The sequence below is a fragment of the Beta vulgaris genome, chromosome 1, assembly GCF_026745355.1.
Source record: "Beta vulgaris subsp. vulgaris cultivar EL10 chromosome 1, EL10.2, whole genome shotgun sequence".
NCBI lineage: Eukaryota > Viridiplantae > Streptophyta > Magnoliopsida > Caryophyllales > Amaranthaceae > Beta > Beta vulgaris.
This window is the reverse complement of record NC_079202.1, coordinates 6,360,356-6,383,094: the sequence shown is the minus strand read 5'-3', so window position 1 is coordinate 6,383,094 and position 22,739 is coordinate 6,360,356. Positions and strand designations below refer to the sequence as shown.

At 37.3% G+C, this 22,739-nt stretch overlaps 3 protein-coding genes and 1 long non-coding RNA gene across 4 annotated transcripts; 2 read left to right on the top strand and 2 right to left on the bottom strand.

The window, feature by feature from the left end:
• Nucleotides 1-5: 5 nt before the first annotated feature.
• LOC125498726 (uncharacterized) lies at nt 6-14,246 on the top strand. Its single transcript, XR_007275516.1, has 2 exons — nt 6-936; nt 14,036-14,246. It is a non-coding gene; the product is annotated as an uncharacterized LOC125498726 (long non-coding RNA).
• A 1,081-nt stretch (nt 14,247-15,327) lies between these two features.
• LOC125498717 (uncharacterized) lies at nt 15,328-16,435 on the bottom strand. Its single transcript, XM_048646981.1, has 2 exons — nt 16,105-16,435; nt 15,328-15,918 (listed from the first exon to the last, which is right to left on the bottom strand). Exons 1-2 carry the CDS (start codon nt 16,402-16,404, stop codon nt 15,397-15,399), a joined length of 822 nt encoding a protein of 273 aa, XP_048502938.1. The 5' UTR covers nt 16,405-16,435; the 3' UTR covers nt 15,328-15,396.
• A 284-nt stretch (nt 16,436-16,719) lies between these two features.
• LOC125494410 (protein ALP1-like) lies at nt 16,720-17,915 on the bottom strand. Its single transcript, XM_048637969.1, has 3 exons — nt 17,586-17,915; nt 17,274-17,499; nt 16,720-17,186 (listed from the first exon to the last, which is right to left on the bottom strand). Exons 1-3 carry the CDS (start codon nt 17,913-17,915, stop codon nt 16,720-16,722), a joined length of 1,023 nt encoding a protein of 340 aa, XP_048493926.1.
• A 1,770-nt stretch (nt 17,916-19,685) lies between these two features.
• LOC104905151 (uncharacterized) lies at nt 19,686-20,720 on the top strand. Its single transcript, XM_010693601.1, has 2 exons — nt 19,686-20,109; nt 20,683-20,720. The coding sequence occupies exons 1-2, from the start codon at nt 19,686-19,688 to the stop codon at nt 20,718-20,720; spliced, it is 462 nt and encodes a 153-aa protein (XP_010691903.1).
• Nucleotides 20,721-22,739: the final 2,019 nt, after the last annotated feature.

The following is a 22,739-nucleotide window of genomic DNA, read 5'->3' as shown; positions in this document are numbered from 1 at the left end:
AAAGACTGGTTGTTGCACGTTGGATTAGATTTCAATAAAAGCAGACGTTTACCAGATGACTTTGACTGTAAAAAATTCCACCCCGTCTTTCCACTTAGCCCAGCGCAATTATTGTCAGTGTCATTTTCTTGAGAAAGTCGATGCATCTACTTGTGCGATACAAGATTGATGTCTTACACGGTTATATTAAGAAAAAAAATATGTATCTCATATTTTGTATATATATCACTTGTGTTTCCATCTAGAATCTAGTCAAGGTTGAGAGTGGTGTTGATTGTGTTGAAAGTGTACAGTCCAAGAAAGTTCAAAGCTGCAATAATAATAACTCCGACGATACTGCATTTTAAATCTTAGTGAAAGCTGGAGCAATGGCGAAAGGTTCAAAAAGGGGGAAGGGCGGGAAGAAGAACAATCAAAGGTCGAATAAGAATAAGGGTCAGTGTAAGCCACAATCGATGGATGCAAGGAAAAAGAACATCATAAATGAAATTCAAGATGTTGTAGCACCCAGTTGGACATCGGATGAGGAAAATGAAGTTGAATCCCATGCTTCATTCGATGTTGCAGCTTCCAATGTGGATCGGGCGAACTTTGAAGCAGCAAGAAGTCAGGTAGAAATTAGAAAACATCTCCTCAAGTTGTTCGTCAAGCTGTTTTCCCCATCTTCTTCGTCAAGCTGTTCCTCAATTGGTGAATCCATCTCCTCACCCTATGCAACAACTTCTCAGTAATCCATGTAATAATAATTGGAGGAAGGAATTGATTTATCTGCGCTGCTGCTATGTCCTTATTCGCGTTCTCCTTTGTTCGTGTCCTGCTACCGCGGTGCTGCCGTTGTTACTTGCAGTTGGTTGCTGCTGTCCTTTGCCGCGACGAACCGCTGGAGCTCAGCTCCCCTTCTGTGCTTTGTTTCGTCCATGCTCAAGTAGAGCAGAGGTATACACCTCTTCCCCTTTTTCTTTGAATTTAAGATTGTTGGTTAGTTGTTATGAACAGTAGCCAGTTCATTTGGAGTTGATATGCAGTTATGGTTTAGTTTCATAAATTCCCCTTCTTATTTTTGTAATTGTGGTGGTGTTCTTGTTGGGTTGTTGTTGTTGTGTTGCTGGTATTACTCTTGGTTGTTGATGTTGTCGGTGTCGTGATGCGTTGTTGTAAGTTGTGGTTGGTAAACCAAAAAGAGTAGTTTTGTAGGTTACTAGCATTTTCAAGTAGTATTCTATTCATTTCAAGAAAGATTGTTATGGGTTATAATTTCTTATGTGAGTTTAGTATAATTCGTTATTGATTGTACTACTAGTAATATGTTAGATTCACTAGTGGAAAAATGAAGAAGGGCTGCGCTAAAAAAGGCATGTAGGGCTGCGCTTTTTGACAGCAGCCCTTTTAGTAGCAGCCCTTCACTTTTTAAGTAGGGCTGCGCTAGAAAAGCGCAACCCTTAAGCTAGAAGGGCTGCGCTAGTTAGGAAAAAGCGCAGCCCTTCTAGCCCAGAAGGGCTGCGCTAGTTAGGAAAAAACGCAGCCCTTCTGAGCTAGAAGGGCTGCGCTTTTTCCTAACTAGCGCAGCCCTTCCTACCAAAAAAAAAATTTTTTTTTTGACATTTTTTTACTCATAATCTCACATTTTCTGAAATTAAACAGAAGAGAAGAGAAACGAAACGAAAATACTAAACCCAAAACAATAAAAAGAATGAAACGAAAATGAAAAAAAGGAACAAAAACTAATATACAAAGAGAAGTATACAAGAAGTATAAGAAGTATACAAGAACATTAATCAAAACAAAGATGAAAATACAAGAAATTATATACAAAGAGAAGTATACAAGAACATTAATCAAAATAAACAAAGAGAAGTATACAAGAACATTAATCAAAATAAACAAAGATGTTATTTCCCTAGGAACACTACAAGAGGGGGGGTGAATTGTAGTTGTAGAAATAAACGTAACTTTTTGCGGAAATTAAAACTTAAACGAATAAACAAGCTAAAGGAACACAAGGGATTTTTACGAGGAAAAACTTCTTGGGCCCAACAAGAAGAAACAACCTCGACCACTAGGGATTTTAAACTCAACACTTTCACTAATTAGGCAAACAACTCTGTTACAACCTAATTCTAACTCGAGCCCTACCTTGAGTTCCTAAACTCAAGTTCCTGAACCACTGTTCCCTTAACAGCAGTTCCTCTCAACTTCACTCGAAGTTTTCTCACACATACAAGCTTCACTCAAAGCCTTTCTCTTACAGAAACTTCACTCAAAGTTCCCTTACCCCAAAAACCAAAATACAATTGATCGAAATAAGCTTAGTGGAATTAGAGTAAGAAGGCAAAGAACAAATGGCTATTATGAGAGAATGAAGGCACTGACACTTAATAAGTTAAACTCACTTAATTACTTAGTCAGACACATTTGGAACTTATCTAGACTTCTATATTTATAGTGTAATCATGAAGAACGTGGGATTAATGTTAGAGTACACGTTTTAATCCATTTACCCATGATGTTCCTTCCCCTAAGGAACACGTTTTACATCATGTCCCATGATCCCATGAACTATAAATGAACGTGGATAAAATGCAGCCATTACTCCTAAATAATAGGAGTTCCTTCAACATTATCCGAAAATCAGTTTTTATAAACTCTTTTTATCTTTAAATCTGAATTTCTAATCTTTAAGAAAATAATATCTTTGAAATAAAATCTTTCTAACAACCGGATATTTATTTTCTTATTTTCCGAAAAATAAATCTTTTCCAAAACAGATTTTCTTTTTAAAACTGATTTTATCATTTGAAATTAGAAATAACTAATTTCCTATAATCTAGGCATGACTTACTCCATTATCTTTTAACGTTACACTAAGTACACGCCTAAGTCTAGTTCCTTATATTAGTTCAGTTCCTTTAACATATTTACTAAGTGCCACTGAGTTTGTTCCTTACAGAGGAACAAACGCTTCATTCTCAAATATTCTGCCACAGTTCCTTACCATTCTTTCTTTGTTCCTTTACATTGGAACTAGAAAATAAAACGCCTAGCTTCTATTATTCTTGATCCAATGCTTGCTCCAGTATCAACATAGAAACTTCTTTACTTAGCCTTTGAAATCCTCTCTTGACTTCTTCATTGACTTGTATTCTCCAGTTCCTTGCATTGATACCTTAGACACCATACACTTAAATAATTCATTAGTTCACTACTTAGTTTGTTCCTTTGTTTCTTTGTCATTATCAAAACTAGGGTTCAACAATTTCCCCCTTTTTGATGATGACAACAAAGGTACAAACTAAGGAAAATAACAAATAATATAAGTGAATGAAATAAAAACATAAAGAAGAAAATGAAAAATAAAACACAATTATATGAGTAACTGAAGTTTTGATTTTTCATTTACCTTAACCTATTTTTGATTTTTCATTTACCTTATTTTTTTTATTTTTTCAATTTTATTTTTTATTGTACAGTTTGTTCCTTAAATCCTTTTCCCCCTTTGTCATCCTCAAAAAGAATAGACTCTCATGAATTGATGAATTGATTTAACACCTTAAGACCAATATGCAAGCACCATTAGTGGTTAAGTTAGAAAATCAAAGAGTAAACTTGCTCAAACATCAATCACATAATACTAGCCATTCCAAGGAAGAAATTATGCAAAGCATTTAGAAACATAGACAATATAGCAAAAGTCATTGATTATATAGCACTTGTTCCATAACAAAACAAAGAAAGAAAAGAAAAAGAAGAAACAAAAGTTGTGTTCCTTGATGAAAGAAACAGGAAACAACAATAAAGAAACTAAGAAAGGGAAGGGGAATGGTGTTCCTCTACAACTTCTTCTTCAACCACATCCTCCAACTTTTTCATCACCACCCCATGATGTAGTTCAACCTGTTCCTTCAGCTCCTCCAAGTACGAGCCATAGTGTCCATCTTCTTTTGCTGCGCAACCACGGTATCACTCAATTTCTTCATAAGACTTATCATAGTATCAGTTTTGGCATCCAAAGTCCAATGAAGATGATTGTAAAATTTTATCATATGTTGTGCAGGAAGGCAGACTTCATTAACCCAGTTAGTGTCATCCGGATTTTCCTGTTCCTTACCTTGGAACTAGAGGCAGATGGGGGATGTTGTGAAGGAACTGGGGAGGTTTGAGTGGAAGGCTCATCTGTTCCAGGAATGGAAACAGAAGGTGAAGGGTGATAAATGGGAGGAAGAAATGGTGGTGTGGGTGGAAGAGTTGTGGAGGTGGAAGCAAAAGGATTTGGTCCTTTTATTTCATCCTTCAACTGCTCAAAACTTGAAGGAACAGAGAAGGACGAAGGTGAAATGGAGGGTATTTTTGTGAAGGAACAGAGAGTTTGGGAGATGGTGGAGTAGTGGTTCCTTGAGAGTGAGGGTACCTGTTCCTCATTATCCGAAAGGACTAAAGGAGAGTCCTCATTGGAAGGAACAGGAACAGGAGCAATTTTTCGACGAGTGCTCTTTCTCACTCTCAAAGGAACAGAGGGTTTAGGCTTAGTGGCAATGTGTTTGCGCCTCTTAGGTTTATGTTCCTCGGTTAGGAACAGACAGGATTATCCAAATTACATCATTTCCTCTTCTAATCATTGAGGCAGTTTTCTTTTTCCTGAGGAACTGGAACCATTTTCCTTGAATGAGAACACCTTCTTGGACAGACCCAAGTCTTTAGGGTCTTCTCATTCAAGATGTTCCCTTGTTTGATCCTATGGTGGTCCAACCCGAAGTCTTACTTCAAAGTGATGAAGTAAAGAAGTTATTAAGGCACCGTACCAATACACAATGTTTTTCAATACAGTGAGTTAATGTTGAATGAAGAGGGAAGGGAAGTTGATTTGTATGTGGTGGTCTAAGCAAAACATGTAACACATATCCAAGAGACCCACTTCATTCCTCTTTTCAGTTCGAGGAATGAGTGCTCTCCAAACCAAGTTAAACAATACTTTGTGAAGGGGAGAGAGTAGGTTATGGTTAATTTGTTTTGGCCAGCTGTTCCTCCAAAATATTCTAAGATTTTGTCTTGAGGAAAATTCGGAAAGGAAACAGTTCCTTTCCTTTTAAAATACAAATCAGTTCCTTTGCAAGGAACTTCCCATACTTTGCTTAAAGTTGCTTGATTAAACCTTATTTTCTTGCCTCTAACTTCAGTTGTGCAAGTTCCATTAGTATTAACAAAATTTGCACAAAACTCGTCCATAGCTAGAGGAACAAGAGCATTATTAAAGGCGAATTCAAACAAGAATTCCATCCTTGTTCCTTTAGAATGGTGTTAATTCTAGAAATTCAATTTTATTTGCCCATTCTAAATCGACGCAAAAGCCCAAGACATACCTAGATTCACTTCGTTCGACCCTTTTCTTGGAAGACGAAGAAACAGTTCCTTTGGAAGGAACAGGTGCAGTTTCTTCTTCTTCCCCCTGAGATTGTTCCGGGGTTTCTTCTTCATCATCTTCCCCAATCAATTTTCTTCTTCTCATGCTCCTTCTAGGAGATTCTAATTGCTGTTCCTCTATGGGGTTTTCTTGAATTATGTCGGTTTCAAGGGTTTTAGTTGGAGATGAAGAAATTTCCATTTTTGAAGTGTCGGTTGTTTTTGGTGTTGGAAAAGGTGAGTTTCTTGAAGTTTTTGCCATGATTTATGAAGGTTTGGAGGTTTTTATGGAGTATCAAAGGGTGTGATGAGGTTTCGGATTTGGTGAAGATGAAGCGTTTGAGAGGAACACGGTTTCTTAGATGAATTGTAAGAAGGAAGTTTTGCATGTAATAGTAATTATGACACGCGGGAAAGAAATAAAAATAAAAATAAAAGAAAGAAAACGAAAAGATAAAAAGAACCAAGATTTTAATTAAACTGGTTCCCCTTAATTTTTGGATTTTATCGGATTTTTCGGATTTTTATGAATTTTAATTTTTGAAAGAAAATAAATGCTAAGGAACTTGTGCTATAGGAACAACTAATGCTACATTCAATATCCTTCATACTATGCATGTTTCTTGACCTTAGGAACAGTAAGGGGAGTATTATGTGACATTTGTGAGTTGTTTAGTTTCTTTGACTTCATGGTTATGTTTGGAACATTCCAATTTGCAATGGTCTTAGGCAATTAAACACAATTATTTTTAGCACACAAAGTCACTCAAATTGATTCAAACATGGGGGAATTGACATAGGAACAATCACTTAATTTTTATTAAGCCTAACTCAAGCCTTAATTTCTCATATCTATCTCTTTGCAAAGGCTTAGTTAGGATATCAGCAATCTGATAATCAGTTTGACAAAACTCAAGTTTGATCAAACCTTTTTCGACATTTTCTCTTAAAAAGTGATGTCTAATATGTATATGCTTTACTCTAGAATGATGCACTGGATCTTTAGATATACTTATAGCACTTGTATTGTCACAATAAATAGGAACACATTCAAAGTTTATTCCATAGTCACTAAGTTGTTGTTTTATCCAAAGCATTTGAGAGCAACATGCGCAGCAGCAGCTACATATTCTGCTTCAGCAGTGGATAAAGCAACTGTGTTTTGTTTCTTGGTACTCCAAGAAACTAAACTATGACCAAGGAATTGTGCCATACCTGAGGTGCTTTTCCTATTAACAAGATCTCCAGCATAATCTGCATCTGCATATCCTTTTAGTTCGAATGTATCACTTCTTGGATAGTAGAGTCCAAGATCATCTGTTCCTTTAAGGTATCTAAGAATTCTCTTCACAGCAGTGAGGTGAGACTCCTTTGGATTTGCTTGAAATCTAGCACACAAACCAACACTGAAAGCTATGTCTGGACGACTAGCAGTTAGATATAAAAGTGAACCAATCATTCCTCTAAATTTGTTTTGATCAACACTTGTTCCTATGGAGTCTTCATCTAATCTAGTTGAAGTTCCCATAGGAGTGTGATTTATCTTTGAATTTTCGAGGCCATATTTCTTTAATAGTTCCTTTATGTATTTTTGTTGGTGAACAATTATACCTTTTTCAGTTTGTTTGATTTGTAGTCCAAGAAAGAAATTTAACTCCCATCATACTCATTTCAAATTCATTGCTCATGAGATTTGAGAATTCTTTGCACAATGTTTCATTAGTAGCTCCGAATATGATGTCATCAACATATATTTGAACAAGCAAAATATCAGTTCCTTTAGATTTTAGGAACAAGGTTTTATCAACCTTTCCTCTTTTAAAGTTATTTCTAAAAGGAACTTAGATAATCTCTCATACCATGATCTAGGTGCTTGTTTTAACCCATAAAGAGCTTTATCAAGCTTGTAGACATGATTTGGGAGATTGTTATTTTCGAAACCAGGGGGTTGTTCAACATATACATCTTCGTTTAGATAGCCATTTAAAAATGCACACTTAACATCCATTTGATATAATTTAAATCCCATGTAAGCAGCAAATGCAATTAAGATTCTAATGGCTTCTAATCTAGCTACAGGAGCAAAGGTTTCTTCATAATCAATTCCTTCTTGTTGGTTATAACCTTTTACTACAAGTCTAGCTTTGTTTCTTACAATGGTTCCATATTCATCTAGTTTGTTTCTAAACACCCATTTTAAGCCAATTACTTTTTGTTGTTTAGATGAAGGAACTAGATGCCATACCTTGTTTCTTTCAAACTCATTTAATTCAGCTTGCATTGCAATAATCCAATCAGAGTCAGTTAAGGCTTCTTCATGATTTCTTGGTTCCATCATTGATAGGAACGCATGAAATGCACAAAAGTTCCTTAACTGAGATCTAGTTTGCGTACCTTTGGATATGTCCTGATATGAGTTCCACAGGATGTGACTTTTGTAATCTCCAAGGTTTTGGTTGAAACTCTCTTATAGGAACATGTTGTTCCTCATGAGTTCCTTGAGTGGATGAGGAACTCTGCTCAGTTGTTCCTCTGTTAGCCTCGGTGGACTCATTCTCCTATTTAGAGGAACAGGAGTATCTTCTCCTCCTTGAGGAACAGGAATATCTTGATTCATTATTTTCGAATTCCTCGTTCCTTTCCTCTTTCACTTCTTCTTCTTCTTGTGAATCTGTGTTCCTTGAACTAGGTTGCGCTAACCCTATCTCATAGTCATCAACCTGTATGCTTGGATTATGTTTGTCAGATTCATCAAAGATTACATGAATACTTTCTTCAACACACATAGTTCTCTTGTTATATACTCTATAAGCTTTACTATGTGAGGAGTATCCTAAAAATGTTGCTTCATCACTCCTTGCATCAAATTTTCCAAGATTATCTTTTCCATTATTATGCACATAACATTTGCATCCAAATGTTCTAAATAGGTGATGTTTGGTTTCTTTCCAAAGTAAAGTTCATAAGGAGTTTTATTAATGATAGGTCTCATCATGGCACGATTAATTATGTGACAAGCAGTATTAACAGCTTCAGCCCAAAAGTTCCTTGGAAGTTCACTAGCAATTAACATGGTTCTAGACATTTCCTCCAAAGTTCTATTTTTCCTTTCTACAACACCATTTTGTTGTGGTGTTCTAGGGGCAGAAAAATTATGATCTAGGCCATTATCTCTGCTTAGGTCATCAAATTTATAATTTTCGAATTCCTTGCCATGATCTGATCTAATGTGCATTATTTTATGTCCACTTAGGTTTTGAACTCTTTTAGCAAAGACAAGGAACTCATCATAAGTTTCATCTTTACTAGAGAGAAAATAACCCAAGTGTACCTAGAGTAGTCATCTACAATCACAAGTACATACCTCTTTCCACTTCTGCTTTGAATTCTCATGGGTCCACATAAGTCCATATGAATTAACTCTAATGGTTTAGTGGTACTTACAATCGTTTTAGATTTGAAAGAGGATCTTACTTGTTTACCTCGTGCACATGCATCACAAACTTGATCAATATGAAATTTTATGGATGGTAATCCTAAAACAAGGTCTTTTGATCTAAGTTTCTCAAGTAATGAAAAGCTAGCATGTCCTAGACGCTTGTGCCATAGAAGTGAATCATCTTCAATAACACTAAGACAAGTTAAATTGATTTGAGGAACAAGGTCTAGATCCACAATGTATGTGTTCCCTTTCCTTGTTCCTTCCAAATAACCTTCTTAGTTTTAATGTTGATGATTAAGCATTTTTCTTTATCAAATTTTACAGTATTTCCTTTGTCACAGAATTGAGAAATGCTTAATAGATTATGTTTTAGACCTTCAACTAAAAATACATTTTCAATGGAGTGTAATGGTGACTTACCGACCTTACCCATAGCAACAATGTTACCTTTCTTATTATCACCAAATGTTACACTGCCACCTTCATAGGTTGTGAGTGAGAGAAACTTCGTTTTGTCTCCTGTCATGTGCTTGGAACAACCACTATCGAGATACCAAGTGTTGTTCCCCCTCACTCCAACCTGCAAAAATCAACTAGTTGTTAGTTGAAGGAACCCCATCTTTCGTGGGTTCCTGTTCTTGACTAGGATTTGTTTTGACAACCCATTTTTTCTTACTTATTGTCACATTTTTCCCAATCATCTCAGATTTTATTGACATTGATTTATGTAATGACCTACCTTGCCACAATACATACAGAACTTATCACTAGGTAGATCAACATATTTCTTTGTCTTGTTCCTTTTCTTGTAGTTTTCAAAACCAAGACCTTCCTTCCTTTTGGTCTGTGGTTTCTCAATCCACTTAGGAACTTTCATGATTTTGCCTCTGTTCCTTGCGACAACCAGTTCCTTTTTAAGATTACAGATCTGTTCCTTTAAAAATTTTTCTCTTTATTTTTTTTTCAATCTCAGATCTGTATCCTTTCAAAGGGTTGATCTTATATCAAAGGAACTCAGAACAGGGACAAATTCCTTCAAGTGTGAAATCTCTAAATTAATTAGATAATTTTCATTTTTCAAACTCTCATAACATTCTTTGATTTTTAAGTTTTTATCAAACAAATCAAAAAATCTAGTTTCGACATCAGTTCTCATTTTCTTAAGCCATTCTATGTGTTCCTTGCAAACCTTTAAGGCTTGTTCCGTTTGTTCACGTTTTTCACGTTCATCTCTACATTCAAGAATTGCATCATAAAGAAGATCATATATTTCAGTCCTAGTTTTACCATCTAGTTCTGACTCAAGTCCATGTTGACTTACCTCAATTTTTCTTCATCTTCTTTTTCGTCGATGTTTGCCATAGGCAAAGGTTTGCTGTTTCTTCAGTTGGTTGTTCCTCTTCTTCTTCCGTCTCTGAATCTCCCCAAGCAGCTATCATAGCTTTGCGCACATTTGCCTTAGAGAAAGGTGCTTTTGATTCTTTGTTCCTTTCAGCAAAGCGTTCCTTGTTCCTTTCTTTGGTTTTGTCGTTTTCCCAAAGAGGACATTCTTTGATGAAGTGATCTGTACTTCCACATTTATGACAAGCAGCTTTGTTAGAAAATTTCTTAGTTTTACCTTTGAAGTTTCCATTCTTCATGTTCCTGTACATCTTTCGAAATTTTCGAACCATGAGGGCTGCTTCTTCTTCTTCAGAGTCCGAATCATCTTCATCATCTGCTTTGAGAGCAATTGATTTTGATTTGGAGCTTTCACCATATTCAGTATCAAGGTGAAGCTCATGAGTCATAAGTGACCCTGCCAGCTGTTCTAAGTTGAACTTAGTGAAGTCTTTTGTTTCTTGAAGAGCCGTGACTTTAGCCATCCATCTGTCCTTAGGAAGACTCCTAAGAACTTTCGAACCTGTTCCTCAGATGAAATAAACTTTCCAAGAGAAGCCAACTCATTTATAATGTTAGTAAAACGAGTAAACATGTCTCGGATGCTTTCTTTGGATTTCATGCAGAACAGTTCATATTGATTCATAAGTAAATCAATTTTCGATCTTTTAACTTCATTAGTTCCTTCGTGGGTTACTTCTAGTAAATCCCATATTTGCTTTGCGGATTTGCATCCCATGATCCTATTATGTTCATGGGGTCCAAGTCCACAATGCAATAGTTTAATAGCCATGGCATTTACTTCCATTTTTTCAAAATCAGATTTATCATAATCAGAGAGGGGTTTAAGAGTTACCTCATTTTTGTCATTTGTAGTTGTGACTTCGAAATCACCAACTTCAATGACTCTCCATACCTGATAGTTTTCAGCCTTGATGAATATCTCCATGCGGTTCTTCCAATAGTTGTAGTACTTCCCATTGAACATAGGAGGCCTTTGAGTGGAATAACCTTCTTCAAGTTTCTCGGTGGTATTCATTGTTCCTTGGATCTTTTCCTCAATAGGGTTTCCTATCTTACGTGAGTTCTAGCTCTGATACCAATTGTTATTTCCCTAGGAACACTACAAGAGGGGGGGTGAATTGTAGGTGTAGAAATAAACGTAACTTTTTGCGGAAATTAAAACTTAAACGAATAAACAAGCTAAAGGAACACAAGGGATTTTTACGAGGAAAAACTTCTTGGGCCCAACAAGAAGAAACAACCTCGACCACTAGGGATTTTAAACTCAACACTTTCACTAATTAGGCCAAACAACTCTGTTACAACCTAATTCTAACTCGAGCCCTACCTTGAGTTCCTAAACTCAAGTTCCTGAACCACTGTTCCCTTAACAGCAGTTCCTCTCAACTTCACTCGAAGTTTTCTCACACATACAAGCTTCACTCAAAGCCTTTCTCTTACAGAACTTCACTCAAAGTTCCCTTACCCCAAAAACCAAAATACAATTGATCGAAATAAGCTTAGTGGAATTAGAGTAAGAAGGCAAAGAACAAATGGCTATTATGAGAGAATGAAGGCACTGACACTTAATAAGTTAAACTCACTTAATTACTTAGTCAGACACAATTTGGAACTTATCTAGACTTCTATATTTATAGTGTAATCATGAAGAACGTGGGATTAATGTTAGAGTACACCTTTTAATCCATTTACCCATGATGTTCCTTCCCCTAAGGAACACGTTTTACATCATGTCCCATGATCCCATGAACTATAAATGAACGTGGATAAAATGCAGCCATTACTCCTAAATAATAGGAGTTCCTTCAACATTATCCGAAAATCAGTTTTTATAAACTCTTTTTATCTTTAAATCTGAATTTCTAATCTTTAAGAAAATAATATCTTTGAAATAAAATCTTTCTAACAACCGGATATTTATTTTCTTATTTTCCGAAAAATAAATCTTTTCCAAAACAGATTTTCTTTTTAAAACTGATTTTATCATTTGAAATTAGAAATAACTAATTTCCTATAATCTAGGCATGACTTACTCCATTATCTTTTAACGTTACACTAAGTACACGCCTAAGTCTAGTTCCTTATATTAGTTCAGTTCCTTTAACATATTTACTAAGTGCCACTGAGTTTGTTCCTTACAGAGGAACAAACGCTTCATTCTCAAATATTCTGCCACAGTTCCTTACCATTCTTTCTTTGTTCCTTTACATTGGAACTAGAAAATAAAACGCCTAGCTTCTATTATTCTTGATCCAATGCTTGCTCCAGTATCAACATAGAAACTTCTTTACTTAGCCTTTGAAATCCTCTCTTGACTTCTTCATTGACTTGTAATCTCCCAGTTCCTTGCATTGATACCTTAGACACCGTACACTTAAATAATTCATTAGTTCACTACTTAGTTTGTTCCTTTGTTTCTTTGTCATTATCAAAACTTAGGGTGTTCATTATCAAAACAAAGAAAGTATACAAGAACATTAATCAAAATATATAAACAAAGAGAAGTATACAAGAATATTATAGATCTGAAAATACAAGAACTACCTTCCAAACATTAACCTAATAATGTTTAAATACATAAAACAAAACCCTAATACATAATTTAAGAGAAAAAAAATTTCGGAAAAACTTAAAATGGGTATTTGGAGGCTTAAACGAACTCGGATGGCTTAAAAACTCGTTGGCCCGTTCCGCTTCCGAAAATGTATCACAATAGGCAATCGGACTCCGTCGCCATGTTTAGTGCAAATCATTTCAAGGTTTTTGTCGCAAATGTTTATGGGAGTTTTTGAGAGAGAAGAGAGGATGAGAGAGAAGAGAGGATGAGAGAGAAGGAGGAAAGGAAATAATGAGGGACGTGAGAGAGCCGCTCAATATTTCAAAGCCCGCGATTCCGAAATTTCAAATTTTTTCAGGAAGGGCTGTGCTTTTTTAAAAAGCGCAACCCTACATAACAGAAGGGCTGCGCTTTTTTAAAAAGCGCAGCCCTACATAACAGAAGGGTTGCGCTTTTTTAAAAAGCGCAGCCCTTCCTGCGCAGCCCTTTCTGTTTTTTCCCCTAGTGATTGGAGTTTCTATATTTGAAGATAAATTTAGAAGTTATATAGTATTATGTAGTTTCTATCTGCGGAATTTAGTTTGATTAACATAGTGGATGTAGTAGAAGAAGTTAATTAGATTAGTTGAGATTGGTTATTAATTAGTGTTATTGTTGGTGAGGTAAATTATTTTGGAGTTCAAGTTAGAGTTGGCGATCCATTGCCCATGATTATTCTTGGTGGTGAATTACTAAGGAATAGGTGATGCGTATGAGGTAACTTTTATGTTCAGTAAAATCATTTACTCATGCCCATGTGTGTGTGGAATTCTATGTTCTGCTTTTGATAAATAAGTTTGTACTATGGCCAAAGATGTGAATGTGATGATGAATGTCATTGATTGATTATGAACACGCAACTGTTTTGCTAGCTTTGTTTATGAACTGAAAATAGAAAGTGCACAAGGTATGGGTGGATGATGGTTATTCTTTTGACCTGATATGGTCGGCTACGCTCCGTAACGAACCTTGGGGGTAGTATTGCTGGGCTCCATAACGAACCTTGGAGACAGTGTTTGTCCTTTGTCCAAAGCCCATACTTGCCACTGATTTGTTTAAGAGAGTGAGCTATGCCAACGTTGGAACGAAATGAAAATGATTTGAGAAATAAAATGTTTATAACGGGCTGAAGTAAAGGTTACGAGTTTTCCCCTCATTTTGGAATTTGTTTGTTTTGTATTTTTTCTCTGAATTTGCAGGTTTGGTATCAAGAGCTCGGGAATAGAAGTGAAGCGAGATTATGATGTTGTCGTAGATTATGGATTAAGTTTGTATTTTAGATAGTTGATTCGAGAATAGTTATCGGTATTTCATTGTATATAATTTTTGGGAATATTAGTCGAGTTATTGGTGTAATTAAGGTTGTTTTTCCGCTGCGAAGTAATTTAATTAAGAGTTAATTGTTGTTTATGAATGTTGAGTATGTTTCCGCTAGCAGCTCGGAAGAGCGGGCTGTTACATTGAACCTCCCAAGGGAGTTAACCATAATCTATCATGGTAATCACAGCCTAAACCCCAGCCACTATTTTTTTTTTACCTTCTTCTTCCTCTCGTCTCTTCTTCGTGCCCTGCCATGGCACCCGAGGCCAATCCCAAATCGACCCCTCCTCCTTCCTCCTCCTACCACCCTGCCATTCACCTAAACTACAAACATGCTCTCCCCCCCTCACCCTCAACATGGACAAGCCACAATATAATGCTTGGGCCACGCTTTTCCGTAATACGGCCCGCGCCTACCAAGTCTTAGATCACATTGACACCACCGTCGACCGTCCAGCCGACGTCGATGACGAGCTATGGGTCCGCCTCGACTCTATAGTTCTTCAATGGCTATTCGACAATATCCATGAGGATCTCCTTTATGCCATTCTTGATGAAAAGGCAACCGCCATGGTGGCTTGGGGGTAAACTTCGTGACATCTTCCAAGACAATAACGGCCCGTTTGGTAGCTAGTAATAAAGGAATAGGAATGAAGTAAGGTAATGGCAATGGTAATGAAGGAATGGATATGAGATTTGGTAATGGTAATAACTTTGTTTGGTATGTATCAACAAAGAATGGTAATAGAAGGAGAAATCCCATTCCTTGCATTTGGTATTTAGTAATGGGAATCCCCACATGATTTTATTTTGTATGTAACACACTATTAAGTTCTAACCCATCAATTTTTTTCTACTAACTCATTACCACTATTTTTCCCTCTTGTGAGATGGCATGATTATCGTAACAAATATTTTTATATTTATTTTTCTTAATAAAAAAAACATGTTTATAATATAATACTACTACAAGAAAGTGGAAGTACTAATTTGTGTTATAACAAAATATTACAAAACTCATTTTTTTTATATAAATGAAAATAAAAATTGCAACCAACTATAACATCAAACAATTATATATTTGAAAACATATGATCTTCAAGTTTTTTTCAAAATTACTAGTTAATCACAAGTCCATGCCACAAAAACGACAAGTCATTACTTACAACAATTTAGTCAAACAACAATCCACATCTCTTCGATAGAAAAACTAAATATGTCTTCCATTCATCGATCCTAGTTACTTTTTTAATTGAGATTTGACAAACATAACTTTGAAATCATCAGGCATACTAAAGAAAAGTTCAACCTTTTTATCATCCAACCCGATAGATGTTGAAGCTTCAACAATTTCCATAGGAGACAATTCTTCAAGTCCGCTCAAAGCTTGAAAAAGCTTGGTTCTCTTCTCACCAATCTCCACATCACGCATGAATGATTTCTTCAAATCATTCATAACCGCGGTGGACTCCTTCTCAACATCAATTAGAGAAACAAGTGCTTTTGACAATCCACCAAGCTCCTCATTTTCTATTTCCCTTCTTCTTTTACGATCTCCTCTACTACTAGAAGGTTCAGTTGCTTGAGTTGTAGAGCTAGTCGAGCCATCACCTTGCTTGTCACCCTCATTGTTGTTATCTCCTTCTTCATCTCCAGGGCCCTTAGACATACTCCCACTTGCACGATCCTTGGCATAAATCTCACATAACTTCTCATAAAGTGGAAAAGGCTTCATATAAAGAGCGGAAGCCCCATCACGACCCTAAACAAATAACCCAATTAACACTTGAACCACAATAACCAAACAAACCTCAAACCAACACTAAAATAGTACCAATATCAACACCAAAATATCATGAGTATGATATAGATTTAAATAGTGGACAACAAGAATGTAAGAAGAAGAACAGATTAATTGAATTTTGAGAGCTTTGCAATATTGACTTACCTGAGCCCAACCCATGAAAACCTCTTTTTCACCGGTAATCATTTTCATCTCATCATCCCAACCAAACCCGCTAGCTTGCTTTTGAGCTTCAAGGATATACCCTAGTTGCCTCTTCAAAATCTTGATCTTAGATTCAATATGTGGCTTACCTTTCAAACCACAGTAAGGGAATCTCTCAAGCATTTTTTTCTCGATATGAGATTGATAACCTGTTTTGTAGCCAGTGTCACACTTCCAATTTGAATGTTGCATATCAACAAGGATATCAACTAGAGCACTCTCCTCTATCGATGTCCACATTCTCTTATTCTTTCCTCTGCCTCTTGCATCTTCACCCATTTTCTCCTCTAAAAAGAGTCAACAACATCAACAATAATAATAATAAAAAATCACACCTAATTAAACAACTATATCACTACAATGCAAGCATCCAATTCAAGCACTTGAAATATAATCAAGACAACTTTAAAACCTCCTGATAAAACGACAAAGAATCATGTTTCATCTCATGTTATAACAAAAAAAGAAAGGATAACAACTTCCATTAAACAAAACGTAAAAATACAAATTAAAAGCTAGTATTTTCATCCATACATGGAGTAAGTCATAAACTAATCATAATTGATGATGTCTCCTAGCCATCCATACATTATGCATATCTTGTGCTAAATTATTTCTAAAGATAGTCCATGCAGGGGAAGTCTCACAAGTTTGAATCAAGTCCTCATCATTTTCATCATCATCATCAAATTCTTGCATAAATTCATCTAACTCTGCTTCCATAGGATCAACCCCCATTTGTTGGCGAATGAGGTTGTGTATATAAACACATGCTAATATAATATCTATTTGAGTGTTAAGGGGGTACTTTGTACCTTTTGAAAGAGCTCCCCATCGCATTTTCAATAATCCAAATGCTCTTTCAATCACATTTCTAGCTGAAGCATGCTTCATGTTGTATAACTCTTCTTTTGAATTTGGTTGCTCATTTCCCCTTCTCCATTCATGATAACGTATATTTCTATATGGGACAAGGAAGCCTTCACAATGTTTATACCCCAAATCAGCTAGATAATAATTACCTATGTAAAATGAGAAAAAGAAACAAAATTCAATATAATCCACTTCTATATAAACTTCAATCCAAATACTAAAATTTGACATCTCACCCCTAGGAACTTTCAACCTGTTATCTCTCTCTAGAGCACTTCGAAGTACTCTTCCATCGGCCGCAGAACCTTCCCAACCAGCTAGCACATATATAAATTGCAAATCTGGTGCACATGCACCTAAAACATTGGTAGAAATAGTATTTTTTCTTGACCTATATCTTGATTTATCATCAACAGGAACAGTCACATCAATTAAAGTCCCATCTAAAGCGCCAATGCAATTCTAAAAAAAAAACTAAGTATTAGTTATTAAATTTACAAGTAAAGAACTAACCCTTTCAATAAATGGAAAAAAGGACATATTGTTACCTTAAACCACTTCCACCTTTCATCAGTACTATCCTCAGGAATCGGCTCGGGTTTCTTGAGTAAAACTCTTGAAAGTTTAAGTACTGCTCTTAAAACATCATGAAAATGCCTACTAATTGTTTCTCCCGATCTCTGAAAATCATATTTAATCTCTCTATTTTTCTCCTCAAATGCAAGGATATGCAAGAACATAGCCATCATTTCCTCCACTACCATATTCTTAGTATCTCTTAACCCTCCAATTTCACGAACCAATGAACAAAGGATGTTAAATGTGTGACGATCCATCCTAAGTTGTTCAATGCAAGCGATATCACTTCGAACTATCATGCGATCTAAATGTGCTAGTCTATGAATTGGATTATATGTACTAGGTTCCCTCAACATCCTTCGTACTCGTCTCCTTAAAATATAAGTCAACATGATTAATATCATAACGATCACTCTTCTTATGCTACGTCTCTTCATAGCAAACCATAAAAACAAAAATTCCCTAGGAGACCGTTGAAGGCGTGCCATCACTGGGGAAAAAATTCATAGCATAATATAAGCATTTATTGTTGCACTAGCACATCAATTTACACAAGTTCCATTAAGTTTTAATAAGTTCTAAAACAAGTCCAGGATAAAGGATTGTATTGAACACACCCCATATTTACATATGATGCTTTTAACTATGATTTATGGACATAGGCTACAATAACATGGTGGGGATGTAAAATTTAAGCAGAGGATAAAGGATTGTAGTAGTTAACTTATAGTAGTTAACTTAATTAACCTGCAATCATATGTGACATTTGGTGAATGCATATATGATCTACCCACAAGATTGATAGGCAAATACTCATGATTGCTTCATGCTATAATACAATGTTTTTTCACAGTCTGCTTTAGAAATATAAGTACCAAAAACATATTCACATAACCAGATTTGAAAGAAAAGCAAATTAATCAGATTCACACAATCAGAGAGATTAGAAGAACCCATTTTCACTACTCTTGCCAAATTAATAACCAAAACCAGAAAGTTCATCTTCAAAATTAAGCAAATTACTTGGAATAAATTCAGTATCAAGTAATTTAATCATATCATGCAAGCTACACACAGGGAATGGCATACAACAACACAGCAAAAACAAAAACCGAGTTAGGCTGATGTACTTACACTACACTTGTTCGAGATAGCAACCCTTGCAAAGTAGGATAGATACAGATTGTTATTGACGTTGTAAACCTATTTTAAGGCAAAAATCCATGAAAGTCAAGTACCAAAAGCAGATTCACATAATCAGATTTGAAAGAAAATAAGTAAATTAGAACAATCAGATTCACACAATCAGATTTGAAAGAAAACAAGCAAATTAAAACAAGCAGATTCACACTCAAATCAAGCAGATTTGAAAGAAAACAAACAGATTAGAACAAGTAGATTCACATACAATTATAATTGAACAAAGAACAAATTCGAATTCAACGACAATCAGCTACAAAATATGTAGATAAAAACGATAGATCTACTCTCAAATTCGAAGAGAAAATATAAACTAGAAGAAAACAAATCAAAAGGACTGAAATCTTCGTCGAAAATTTTAACACAAATTTATTTACCGAAAATCTATTCAAATGACTAAAATTCTCACCTGAGATTCACTTCAATTCAACTAAAAATTCGAGCAAATCGTGATGAAATCATCCGGCAGCCATTGATGTAGATATGAAAGGAGAGAGAAAACTAGGGTTTTTGATCGGCTGAGATGAGATTATGAGAGGAGAGAGAAAATTACGGCTTTTATATTGCGCGTGTTAATTCCTAGCAGTTCAACTTTAATGAAGACACGCGCGCGTGTTGTTCATTACTTTAGGAATGACGCATTTCCATTCCCTTCTAATACCAGGTATCTAGCTGGTAATAAAAATAGGATAATTAAGCCATTTCATTACTAGATCTTATTACTAGGCATTACCATTCCAAATTACCAAACATCCAAAACACGGTAATGAAATTTTCATTACCATTCCAGCCCTTTTAGTCCCGGTTACCAAACGGGCCGTAAAGGTACTCGTATTGTTCATCTTGAAAATCAGTTTGGCTCCATTAAAATGCACGACTATTCTTCCTCCGCTGCATTTTGCCAGGCTCTTAAATCCATTGCCGACCAACTTACTAGTTTGGGTCATCCCGTTTCGGACGAAAGACTCGTCCTTCAACTTATTGCGGGTCTCAATGATGAATTTGACACTGTGGTAACCTTTATTCAACAGTCTCAACCTCTTCCATCCTTTCAAAATGCCCGTTCCATGGTTGCCCTGGAGGAAACTCGCCGGAATAATGCTCGTAAATCTGGTCCTTCACCCTCCAACACTGTACTCGTCACTACTGACCCGGCTGTGACCGACGTGCCACCTGTCTATCACCAGCAACCGACCACCGCCCATCGTGGTGGTCGTCAGGGGGGCCGACCCCATCGTGGGCGCGGCGGCAGATCTCATAGGGGTGGTCGTGCTTCTCATCTCTCTCATACTGGTACTCCTCCTTACCCTCCTGGTTTTAATTATTTCTCATTATTTTGGTCCTTATGCTACTTGGCAGCCTTATTGGATTTTCCCCCCTAGCCCATATCCCACTCGGCCCCCTGTCCACTATCCTACCCGGTCTGCAAGCCTACTTGGCCCCTCGCCTTATCAGCCTGCCCCTCCCGCGGCTCCTTCTCCATCGGCCCAACAGGCCTTCGTTACTGCCCAGCCCACGGATCTAGTGCCCACTGAACTTCAGCAACTCTTTAATGCTATGACTCTTCAACCACCGGATGAAAACTGGTATTTTGACACCGGTGCCTCTACTCATCTTATGAATGATCCAGATATTCTCTCTACTATTTTTAATTGGCGTCATTTGAATTCTCACATTGTGGTTGGTGACGGCAACTTAATTCCAGTTAAGGGTATCGGTACCTCCACCCTCCCCCCCAACCCCTCCCTCACCCTCCGTAATATTCAATATGCCCCTAACATCGTTAAAAATCTTATCTTTGTCCGCCGCTTCACTACTGACAACCATGTTTCCGTGGAATTTGACCCTTTTGGTTTTACTGTGAAGTATTTGAGGATGGGGACCACCTTGACGAGGTGCAATAGTTTGGGGGACTATACCCTCTTTCCACCACCAAGCACTCCTCTTTTGCCGCTTTTTCTCCTTCAACATGGCACAATCGGCTCGGTCATCCCAGCGCCAATATCTTAGCTTTTCTTAGAACTAATAAGTGCATTCAATGTAATAAAGACTCCCCCTCCCCTCTTTGTCATGCATGTTAATTAGCTAAACATTGTCGTTTACCATTTTCCCCCTCCCATAATGCTACTTTTTCCCCCTTCTTTATTATTCACACTGATTTATGGACTTTCCCCATTATTAGTCCCACTGGATATCGATATTATTTGGTTTGCCTAGATGATTTTTCCCTGTAAAATCTAAAGCTCATGTTTTCTCCACTTTTCTCCAACTCATTGCTCACATTAAAACTCAATTCCACGCTACTATCAAAACAATCCAATGCGATAATGGCACCGAATACGTCAAAAATGTGTTCCAACAGTTTTATGCTACTAATGGCATTATTTTTCACCACTCTTGTCCCTACACATCTCCTCAAAATGGCAAAGCCGAACAAATGATACAAACCACTAATGATGTTCTTCGTTCCCTTCTCTTCCATGCTTCGCTTCCCCCCTCTTTTTGGGTTGAAGCTCTTCACATGGCCACTTATCTTCTAAACATTCTCCCCACAAAATCTCTCCACTACCTCACTCCCCTTCATCGCCTTTACAACCGCTCCCCTTCTTATGACCACTTACGTACTTTCAGCTGCCTTTGTTACTCTAATGTTAGTGCCACCATGCGCCACAAACTCAATCCTCGTTCCACTCCCTGCATCTTCCTCGGGTATCCACCCTCTCACCGTGGCTATCGCTGCCTCGATCTCTCCACCCACAAAATCATCTTTTCTCGCCATGTGACCTTCGATGAAACTAACTTCCCTTTCTCCGCTCTCCATTCCTCACAACTTTCGGACTATGATTTCCTTTGCAAGTCCCCAACCCCTCGTGCGTCCTCCAATTCTCCCCAGCCTCTTACTCCCAAAAAATTCACCTCCCGCGCCCAGCGCACTGAGCCTAGTCCTCTCCCTCCCCTCTCGTTTCTCCCTTCCGCCCCCAGCCCACTCCCCGCGTCTAGCCCACTCTCCATCACCCTCACCCTCCCCACAACGCACTCCCAGCCCCACCCGCTCCCCTCACTCCCCCTCTCCCCAGCCCACTACCACTTCCACGCCCAGCCCATCTCCCTTGCCCCTTCAGACTCCCCCGCCCAGCCCTTCTCCCTCACCTAATTCTTCCCAGCCCACTCATACAAACATCCGCTCTCTCTCGCCCAGCCCTGCTTCCTCATCTCCACATAGCCCCTCACGGGCCCCTAGCCCCATCACCACTCGCAGCAAAAACGGTATCTCTAAGCCCAACCCCTACCTTGGCCATCGATTTTTTACTGTCCAAACTCCACCTTCTTTATCACCTATTCCCCGCTCCCACCTTCAGTCCCTAGAGGATCCTAACTCGAACGCTGCCATGTGTGATGAGTTTAATGCGCTTATTAAAAATAATACTTGGACCCTTGTTGAGCGACCATATAATGCTAATGTGATTCGTTGTATGTGGTTATTTAAGCATAAGTTCAGGTCTGATGGGTCACTTGAGTGATACAAGGCGCGATTGGTTGTTAATGGTAAAACTCAGGAGGTTGGCATTGATTGTGATGAGACTCTTAGCCCTGTGGTTCGCCCTAATACTATTTGTACGAATCTGAGTCTTGCTCTTTCCCGGAGGTGGTCCATCCACCAACTTGATGTGAAAAATGCCTTCATACATGGTAACTTACAGGAAACAATTTATATGTTTCAACCTCCAAGTTTTCAGGACTTTACTCATCCCAAGCATGTCTGTCTATTACAAAAATCTCTTTATGGTCTCAAACAGGCACCTCGGGCTTGGTATCAACGGTTTGCCACTTATATTTTGTCCATTGGTTTCGTCAGCAGCAAATGTGACCCTTCACTGTTTATTTATCGACATGGGCAGGATATGGCTTATCTTTTATTGTAT